The following is a 10,176-nucleotide window of genomic DNA, read 5'->3' as shown; positions in this document are numbered from 1 at the left end:
TTAGGTCCAAAACGGTACATGTGGCGCCATCTAGCGGCGAGCGGCGGAACCACGAAAAAACTAAAATTTCGATTTTCTCCGAAACTAGGCAATTTTACATATTTCTGAGGGTCAGAAATTGTTTTGTGACCTCTCTACAACCTGTATATTGCCACAAGAACCTCCTCAGAGCGCTAGAAAAGAAAATTAGAAAAAAGGTCAAAACATGGACTAAAAAATTAGCGTCCATCTAGCGGTGAAAGTTGGAACTACAAAAATTTAAAAATGCGATTTCCTCGAATATTAGCGAACTTTGAGTACTTATGAGGCTCAGAAGGTGTTATGTGACCGCATTAGAAGCAAAATAAAGCAATAAAGGTTTCCTGAAAGCTTTAATAAAGAAAATAAGAAAAATGTCATTTTATGGTGGACATTTGTGGCGCCATCTAGCGGCGAAACTGCGAACTAAACTGAAAAACCGTATATCCGAACACGCGTTTAGGGGCCAAATAAAAATTGATTTTCTGAACCTAATAGGCAAAAGAATGCATAACTAATTAAACAAAACTTGCTTTAAAATGTCTAAGGTATCATACTACGTCGTCAAAGTTCCGAAATATTAAATTTTATATTTTTCCTTAACGCGTGTTCGTATATACGGTTTTTCAGTTTAGTTCGCACTTTCGCCGCTAGATGGCGTCACAAATTTTCTCCATAAAATGACATTTTTTTTATTTTCTTTATTAGAGCTTTCAGGAAACCTTTATTGCTTTATTTTGCTTCTAATGCGGTCACATAACACCTTCTGAGCCTCACAAGTACTCAAAGTTCGCTAATATTCGAGGAAATCGCATTTTTAAATTTTTGTAGTTCCAACTTTCACCGCTAGATGGACGCCAATTTTTTAGTCCATGTTTTGACCTTTTTTCTAATTTTCTTTCCTAGCGCTCTGAGGAGGTTGTTGTGGCAATATACAGGTTGTAGAGAGGTCACAAAACAATTTCTGACCCTCAGAAATATGTAAAATTGTCTAGTTTCGGAGAAAATCGAAATTTTAGTTTTTCGTAGTTCCACCGCCCGCCGCTAGATGACGCTACCTATACCGTTTTTATGGCGTACTTGCTCAGTGGGAGAGAATAAATTAGACTGTTTTACGATTATCCGAAGACTTTTTATTCGACACCTCTGTACACGACGCGTGTTCGTTTTATTCTATTGTTTTTTCCCGACTTTCGAGAAGGTTGGGGGCGCACCGTCTTTTACCAAGTTTACCAACTACTATATACAAAACTTACAAACTAATGACTATAAGGAAAACTTAACCTAACTAAAACTAGATGGAGCGACTGTACATTTCTGGGCGACTCTGGTCGCTACATTTTGGACCGAATTCGACAAAAATTGATTTTCTGGCTTTATTAGGCATCAAAACGTATCAAACCCTAATAGAAATTTGTTTCTAAATGCCTCAGGAACTATACTACGTCGAGAAAGTGCCGAAATATTCATTTTTTCATTTTCCTTATATGCGTGTTCGGACCCTCACTTTTTAGGATCAGTTTTTTCGGTGATTCTTCGTTCGTGGCAAGTCCGATTAAAATTTTGTTTTTCTATGTCCATCTGGATGTACATACGCATGTGCATGCAAAATTTGACGAGAATTGGTTGAGTGGTGCAAAAGAAAAACGCGGACAAAGAAGTTGCAAAGTCAAGTATAAGAGCTTCGCTCGCTCGCTCAAAAATTCCAAAAGTAAAAAATAATTATCGTAATATTTTGAGAAAAAATAAAAAAATGAACTATTTGTTTAAAATAAAAGTCACGCAGAATTGAAATTAACTTTTATTTAATTATTATATTATTAAAAGTATAAGAAGAATAAAGATAATAATAACAATTATAAACATATATTAATATAATAAAAACAGATAAAAGTATAAACCTCTGCAAGTTAGATAACAAAAATAATTTGTATATATGTTATGGCCAATGGGATTTAATAAGCTGTGCAAGATTTTCTACCATAAAATTTCTATCATAAGACCAATACCAGATAATGCGATTTTCAAATGACTGAATGAAGTTTTCTTTTGTTGCAATTAATCTATGCGGGGCAGACTTATTTTCTTCTACTTTAGAATTACAAAAATTATTTTTCAAGAAAATTACACTACGTAATACAAAATAGGGTTTATTGTTGTCAAAGCTGTTGCAATCTAAAGATGCTGTTTGAAATTCATATACCATCTCCATTCGATTGTTAATTCTACATGGTTTAACTTGCAATGTTTCACGAATGTTTGGACCTATTGGAAGTAATTCCTTAATACGCACACGAGCATATCTACTTCCATCTGGTTTCCATAAAGCTTCACAAAATTGTTTTATGAGTTCATACCTATTAAAAGTTGTATATCGTATAAAAAGGAATTAATTTTAAGATTAAATTTATAATATTCATTTAATTACCTGTCTTTCAAACATTTATGACCAATATTTTCACCTCCCAAAATGACAGCATCTATAATATGTAATGCTAGTACTTGCTGCTGATCTTGATATTCCTTTGTTATTTCTTGTACTATTTCAGCATATACAAGTGTATCTGGTGGTAATTCTACATTGATATCATCAACTTCTGTCCAAATGCCATCTACTAAATAATATACATTATTTCTTCCCATGCCCATGTAAAATGTGGGACCTGCCATTGCTTCAGTGGAAATCCCAGTACTACAGGGCACACAGAACCAATCACATGGTTCATTTAATATTGTATCTTGAATATTTTCTGTTGTTAATCTTTTTGCTGGAACTGATGTAAGTTTAGTATCATATCCAAGAAGGGACAATTTATTTGTAGGCTTTATAAACGTTCTTATATATGTTCTTCTATTGTGATCAGGTAGTTCCCAATATTTCAAACACTCCTTACGTACAAAATCTTGTTTTGGTTCAACAAAAGAAGGGTTTCTATAAAATGCAGCTAGTTTACGTAAAGCTATTATTTGTTTTCTTCCTATTAAATTATTAGATGCACAAAGGTACTCTACAAAATGTTTGTCATTCTCTAATTCTTCAGGCGATACCAACTGTAAAACATCAACATCATTGTTATTTTTCTCTTGCAAAAGCAAATTATTAACATGTTCAAGATATTTTATAACATCATGTACTCTAGGCCGTTTACTTTTACATATCAAAAATCGCTCTGAATTTGCTGGTCGAGAAGAATTTGGTTTTAAAATACAAATTTCTTCAAAGCAAAGATACATTAGATATATTAAGCCTGCACTAAAAGGTGTAAAAAGGTCAAATATGTTTGTGACAAAATGTCCTCCCTCTCTTACAACCATCAAAGCTACTAGACACTGACAAAGATATATTTGTTTCAGAAAAATCTCTTGTAAACTTTCTTGACCCTCTTCAATTTCAAATGCACCATCAGACATCATGAAATGTACTCCCTTACCATGGGTATGAGTCATTATAAGATTTCTGAAAGCTTTTTGATTACTGGGATCAAAAATATCACCATCACCTTTTGGTCCATAATATGGATGAAATGTTTCGCAAGGACCAGCTTGAAATTTATTTAATTCAAAGTCATCTATATTTTTTAAAGTAAGACCAAATCCTTTTGCATGCCATTTCTTTCTCCACAGAACGTATTCACTGAAACCACCTGGGCCAGCACATACATCTGCAAAATATAGCAACTCATTGTTCTTCAAACCTGCAGGTTTGGTAAACATAAAGTTACATGCTTTATCCATATTTGCCATTTTAACAGCAGAACGATTTAAAAAGAATGCATTGCGGATTGTTTCAAAGGTATTACAGCGTGTCCGTACATGACGTATGTCATCATGTATTTTGTACAATGTTGATTTTATATGTAAAATATTTCTAAGCATATTCTCATCACAAAATTGAGTTTCGTCTTCTATAACAAGCTTTTTAGGTCCCTTCTGCAGCCAAAGCATCATACTGTTTAATGATGGCAAAGAATTATTTGGGCTTTTGATCCATTTCATATCTTGTTCAATTTTTATTTCTTCTTCTATAGAATCCCATTTCCTTGCTACAGCTTCAAGTTCTGGAATTTGTAGTGGCACATATTGCACTGGTGCATGTCTTGATGGATTCCCTTGTCCATCTCTTGGTCCTGGTGCATGGCTTGAAAAACGATGTCCAGACCTTCTCCAACTTTGTGAATTTTTATTCTATACATCAGAAGTATATTTAGTTTTTTGTATTCCAATTATTATCTTTAAAATCTCTACTTACTCTCCAATTTATCATTTCTAATACTCTAAATACACCTTAATCTGCTGCGTAGTACGTAATATAAACGATTTAAATATGCTTTTTTAAAAGTTTTTTCAAGTTGAATTGATCCAGCACTACAGAAAAACTAAATAATATTTAATTTAATTAGTTCTTTCTACAATTCAGACAACTGGCAATTATATTAAATCGTTATCGAAAATGATAAAGTTTTTTGCGTCTTGAATGTATGGGCGGGGAATCCTTCAAACGTCCTCCATTGTTTCATTATCCCCGATAAGTGTATAAGTACTTAATGTATAACGCTTAGCGCTTAACAACTACAAAAATGAAGGTTTCACAGACTTTTAAAATAATAATAATTACTTAAGAGAGTGAATATAATGTTCCAATTTATTAATAAGACACTTATAACGAAAAGTAGATGAAACGACATGAAACAAGAGCCTAACAAGATATAAGAATTTCAAATTTTCCGATCATTGTTTTTTTAATTATGGCGCCAGAAAAGAGGACGCGTACTCCCTCTCGTAGTAGATGGCGCTAGAATCGAAAGAATTGTGATGTGTATTTTAAATAAACAATTTAATTTTTATACTTTTTATCTTCTTTTAATTATTTACAATAGTTTCATTAACTTTCAAATACAAATTTTAAACATTACATTCAAATTTCAAATGGTGTAATTAATGGAAAAGTTTAAAGTCTAATTTTCAGACGCGCACTGATAAGCAGGGCAGCCAGCATTCCAGGGGCACCAATTCACATCACACCTCCTAAAAATCGCAAATGGACGCAACAAAATTTGTATTTGTAGTGGTATTATGTATGATAAATTACAGATTATGCATACATAGACTAAGTTTCCATCGAGGGTTCAAATCGGGTCAGAGTCGGGTTAGAGTCGGGTTTGAGTCGCGGGTTGGAGTTGCGGCAGGGTTGAACATTACCAACTGCACAAAGTCAACTACCATATTCTGACATGTAAAGCTGAGCAATATTAATTTTACAATATCAAAATAACATACAAAAATTATTTCTCAGATTACAAGATCACCGATAAAAAGTAATAATAACCTCTTCTACACCGATTAATACAGCACGTGATACACAATGCAATTTGGATTTGTTATGTTGGCAACACGAACTCGACTCTTGTCGTTTCCACCGAACCCAATTGAACGCTACCCTAAAATTTTGTAGGGTAGAATTCAACTAAACCTTTGGTGTTTCCCCCGTAAAAGCGCTCACCCCAACCCGACTCTAACTCGACTCTGACCCGATTTGAACCCTCGATGGAAACATAGTCATAGATGCAATCAAAATTTAAAGATGGGAGAAACAAAAAAGTAGTCATACTTTCCCAAAATTTTTTATGTTAGTTTCAGTAAGATATATATTTGTGACGTCCTCGAATCTGCAGACATAAAGTCAACGCCTGTTTCATATTTGCAGAGAAAGTCAATTTGCAATTAATTGTTATAAATTCATAGCAAAATTCTTTTATTGTAAAATATGATATATTTTTAATAAATAATCAGAGACAAAAATTTATAGCGAAAACATTTAAAAATATTTATTGTCAAACTTTTCCATTAATTACACCATTTGAAATTTGAATGTAATGTTTAAAATTTGTATTTGAAAGTTAATGAAACTATTGTAAATAATTAAAAGAAGATAAAAAGTATAAAAATTAAATTGTTTATTTGAAATACACATCACAATTCTTTCGATTCTAGCGCCATCTACTACGAGAAGGAGTAGGAGCTGATACCGCGTCCTCTTTTCTCGCGCCATAATTCAAAAAACAATGATCGGAAAATTTGAAATTCTTATATCTTGTTAGACTCTTGTTTCATGTCATTTCATCTACTTTTCGTTATAAGTGTCTTATTAATAAATTGGAACATTATATTCACTCTCTTAAGTAATTATTATTATTTTAAAAGTCTGTGAAACCTTCATTTTTGTAGTTGTTAAGCGCTAAGCGTTATACATTAAGTACTTATACACTTATCGGGGATAATGAAACAATGGAGGACGTTTGAAGGATTCCCCGCCCATACATTCAAGACGCAAAAAACTTTATCATTTTCGATAACGATTTAATATAATTGCCAGTTGTCTGAATTGTAGAAAGGACTAATTAAATTAAATATTATTTAGTTTTTCTGTAGTGCTGGATCAATTCAACTTGAAAAAACTTTTAAAAAAGCATATTTAAATCGTTTATATTACGTACTACGCAGCAGATTAAGGTGTATTTAGAGTATTAGAAATGATAAATTGGAGAGTAAGTAGAGATTTTAAAGATAATAATTGTAATACAAAAAACTAAATATACTTCTGATGTATAGAATAAAAATTCACAAAGTTGGAGAAGGTCTGGACATCGTTTTCCAAGCCATGCACCAGGACCAAGAGATGGACAAGGGAATCCATCAAGACATGCACCAGTGCAATATGTGCCACTACAAATTCCAGAACTTGAAGCTGTAGCAAGGAAATGGGATTCTATAGAAGAAGAAATAAAAATTGAACAAGATATGAAATGGATCAAAAGCCCAAATAATTCTTTGCCATCATTAAACAGTATGATGCTTTGGCTGCAGAAGGGACCTAAAAAGCTTGTTATAGAAGACGAAACTCAATTTTGTGATGAGAATATGCTTAGAAATATTTTACATTTAAAATCAACATTGTACAAAATACATGATGACATATGTCATGTATGGACACGCTGTAATACTTTTGAAACAATCCGCAATGCATTCTTTTTAAATCGTTCTGCTGTTAAAATGGCAAATATGGATAAAGCATGTAACTTTATGTTTACCAAACCTGCAGGTTTGAAGAACAATGAGTTGCTATATTTTGCAGATGTATGTGCTGGCCCAGGTGGTTTCAGTGAATACGTTCTGTGGAGAAAGAAATGGCATGCAAAAGGATTTGGTCTTACTTTAAAAAATATAGATGACTTTGAATTAAATAAATTTCAAGCTGGTCCTTGCGAAACATTTCATCCATATTATGGACCAAAAGGTGATGGTGATATTTTTGATCCCAGTAATCAAAAAGCTTTCAGAAATCTTATAATGACTCATACCCATGGTAAGGGAGTACATTTCATGATGTCTGATGGTGCATTTGAAATTGAAGAGGGTCAAAAAAGTTTACAAGAGATTTTTCTAAAACAAATATATCTCTGTCAGTGTCTAGTAGCTTTGATGGTTGTAAGAGAGGGAGGACATTTTGTCACAAACATATTTGACCTTTTTACACCTTTTAGTGCAGGCTTAACATATCTAATGTATCTTTGCTTTGAAGAAATTTGTATTTTAAAACCAAATTCTTCTCGACCAGCAAATTCAGAGCGATTTTTGATATGTAAAAGTAAACGGCCTAGAGTACATGATGTTATAAAATATCTTGAACATGTTAATAATTTGCTTTTGCAAGAGAAAAATAACAATGATGTTGATGTTTTACAGTTGGTATCGCCTGAAGAATTAGAGAATGACAAACATTTTGTAGAGTACCTTTGTGCATCTAATAATTTAATAGGAAGAAAACAAATAATAGCTTTACGTAAACTAGCTGCATTTTATAGAAACCCTTCTTTTGTTGAACCAAAACAAGATTTTGTACGTAAGGAGTGTTTGAAATATTGGGAACTACCTGATCACAATAGAAGAACATATATAAGAACGTTTATAAAGCCTACAAATAAATTGTCCCTTCTTGGATATGATACTAAACTTACATCAGTTCCAGCAAAAAGATTAACAACAGAAAATATTCAAGATACAATATTAAATGAACCATGTGATTGGTTCTGTGTGCCCTGTAGTACTGGGATTTCCACTAAAGCAATGGCAGTGCCCACATTTTACATGGGCATGGGAAGAAATAATGTATATTATTTAGTAGATGGCATTTGGATAGAAGTTGATCATATCAATGTAGAATTACCACCAGATACACTTGTATATGCTGAAATAGTACAAGAAATAACAAAGGAATATCAGCAGCAAGTACTAGCATTACATATTATAGATGCTGTCATTTTGGGAGGTGAAAATATTGGTCATAAATGTTTGAAAGACAGGTAATTAAATGAATATTATAAATTTAATCTTAAAATTAATTCCTTTTTATACGATATACAACTTTTAATAGGTATGAACTCATAAAACAATTTTGTGAAGCTTTATGGAAACCAAATGGAAGTAGATATGCTCGTGTGCGTATTAAGGAATTACTTCCAATAGGTCCAAACATTCGTGAAACATTGCAAGTTAAACCATGTAGAATTAACAATCGAATGGAGATGGTATATGAATTTCAAACAGCATCTTTAGATTGCAACAGCTTTGACAACAATAAACTCTATTTTGTATTACGTAGTGTAATTTTCTTGAAAAATAATTTTTGTAATTCTAAAGTAGAAGAAAATAAGTCTGCCCCACATAGATTAATTGCAATAAAAGAAAACTTCATTCAGTCATTTGAAAATCGCATTATCTGGTATTGGTCTTATGATAGAAATTTGATGGTAGAAAATCTTGCACAGCTTATTAAATCCCATTGGCCTGTGTCTGCATAAAATGATTTTGAAATATTGAAATGCCAAATTAAATATAACATTTTTTATTTAATAATTTTTAATCAGGATATTAATTCCTACAATACATGAATTATTTTTGTTATCTAACTTGCAGAGGTTTATACTTTTATCTGTTTTTATTATATTAATATATGTTTATAATTGTTATTATTATCTTTATTCTTCTTATACTTTTAATAATATAATAATTAAATAAAAGTTAATTTCAATTCTGCGTGACTTTTATTTTAAACAAATAGTTCATTTTTTTATTTTTTCTCAATATATTACGATAATTATTTTTTACTTTTGGAATTTTTGAGCGAGCGAGCGAAGCTCTTATACTTGACTTTGCAACTTCTTTGTCCGCGTTTTTCTTTTGCACCACTCAACCAATTCTCGTCAAATTTTGCATGCACATGCGTATGTACATCCAGATGGACATAGAAAAACAAAATTTTAATCGGACTTGCCACGAACGAATAATCACCGAAAAAACTGATCCTAAAAAGTGAGGGTCCGAACACGCATATAAGGAAAATGAAAAAATGAATATTTCGGCACTTTCTCGACGTACTATGGTTCCTGAGGCATTTAGAAACAAATTTCTATTAGGGTTTGATGCGTTTTGATGCCTAATAAAGCCAGAAAATCAATTTTTGTCGAATTCGGTCCAAAATGTAGCGACCAGTCGCCCAGATGTGGTGATCATCAGAGTCATCGTCGATCAAGAAGAATTTCATTTTCAAGCCATCGATAAAGAAGATTTCTATTTATATTTGACATTCAATTTTATTGTTCAATTGTATATTTTAAAAAGAAAAACGCTCGTTATTCATTCCTTGACCATATCTGAATTCAAAAGCACATATTTAAATTCAATCCAAAATTAATTTCAGTAAATCAGTTATTTCTGAAAAGTTATTGCTTATTGACTATTTTAAATATAGAAAAACAAATTCTATATTTTCGTAACCGAAATCAAACATCAACCTGGGGTCTGTTTCGTTCGGGTTCCGGCGTACGATACATTTTGAAAATTTCTGATATTGATTATAACTTCTCATGTTACATTTGATCACGTCGGGGTATCTGTAACGAACGTTTTTCATTTTAAAATACAACCAAACATAAATAAAATTGAATATCAAGTACAAAGAAAATTAATTTTATCAACGGCTTGAAAATAGTACTCCTCTTGACCGACGACAACTCTGATGATCACCACAGTTCAATTCAATTAATATAGTTGATATGGTTAGCTCAACTGACCATAATATGAATCGAATTACATTGGAGT

General features: G+C 32.1%; 2 protein-coding genes across 2 annotated transcripts; one reads left to right on the top strand and one right to left on the bottom strand.

Moving 5' to 3' along the window:
* Window positions 1–1,803: 1,803 nt before the first annotated feature.
* On the bottom strand, window positions 1,804–4,777 carry LOC143265942 (cap-specific mRNA (nucleoside-2'-O-)-methyltransferase 1-like). Its single transcript, XM_076540644.1, has 3 exons — window positions 4,268–4,777; window positions 2,447–4,203; window positions 1,804–2,375 (listed from the first exon to the last, which is right to left on the bottom strand). The coding sequence occupies exons 1-3, from the start codon at window positions 4,280–4,282 to the stop codon at window positions 1,958–1,960; spliced, it is 2,190 nt and encodes a 729-aa protein (XP_076396759.1). The 5' UTR covers window positions 4,283–4,777; the 3' UTR covers window positions 1,804–1,957.
* Window positions 4,778–6,291: 1,514 nt separating this feature from the next.
* LOC100878122 (cap-specific mRNA (nucleoside-2'-O-)-methyltransferase 1-like) lies at window positions 6,292–9,109 on the top strand. Its single transcript, XM_003706481.3, has 3 exons — window positions 6,292–6,563; window positions 6,628–8,378; window positions 8,450–9,109. Exons 1-3 carry the CDS (start codon window positions 6,549–6,551, stop codon window positions 8,874–8,876), a joined length of 2,193 nt encoding a protein of 730 aa, XP_003706529.1. The 5' UTR covers window positions 6,292–6,548; the 3' UTR covers window positions 8,877–9,109.
* The last annotated feature ends 1,067 nt before the right edge of the window (window positions 9,110–10,176 follow it).

Source organism: Megachile rotundata, chromosome 15 (assembly GCF_050947335.1).
Source record: "Megachile rotundata isolate GNS110a chromosome 15, iyMegRotu1, whole genome shotgun sequence".
In the NCBI taxonomy this organism is placed as follows: domain Eukaryota; kingdom Metazoa; phylum Arthropoda; class Insecta; order Hymenoptera; family Megachilidae; genus Megachile; species Megachile rotundata.
The sequence above is the reverse complement of the archived record's forward strand: the minus strand, read 5'-3'. Positions and strand labels throughout refer to the sequence as shown.

What these genes read in the sequence shown, in the direction of transcription:
- LOC143265942 (XM_076540644.1), bottom strand. An exon ending in CATAAATGTTTGAAAGACAG is followed by an intron (nt 2,376 to 2,446) that starts GTAATTAAATGA and finishes AACTTTTAATAG; the next exon opens with GTATGAACTCATAAAACAAT.
- LOC100878122 (XM_003706481.3), top strand. An exon ending in CATAAATGTTTGAAAGACAG is followed by an intron (nt 8,379 to 8,449) that starts GTAATTAAATGA and finishes AACTTTTAATAG; the next exon opens with GTATGAACTCATAAAACAAT.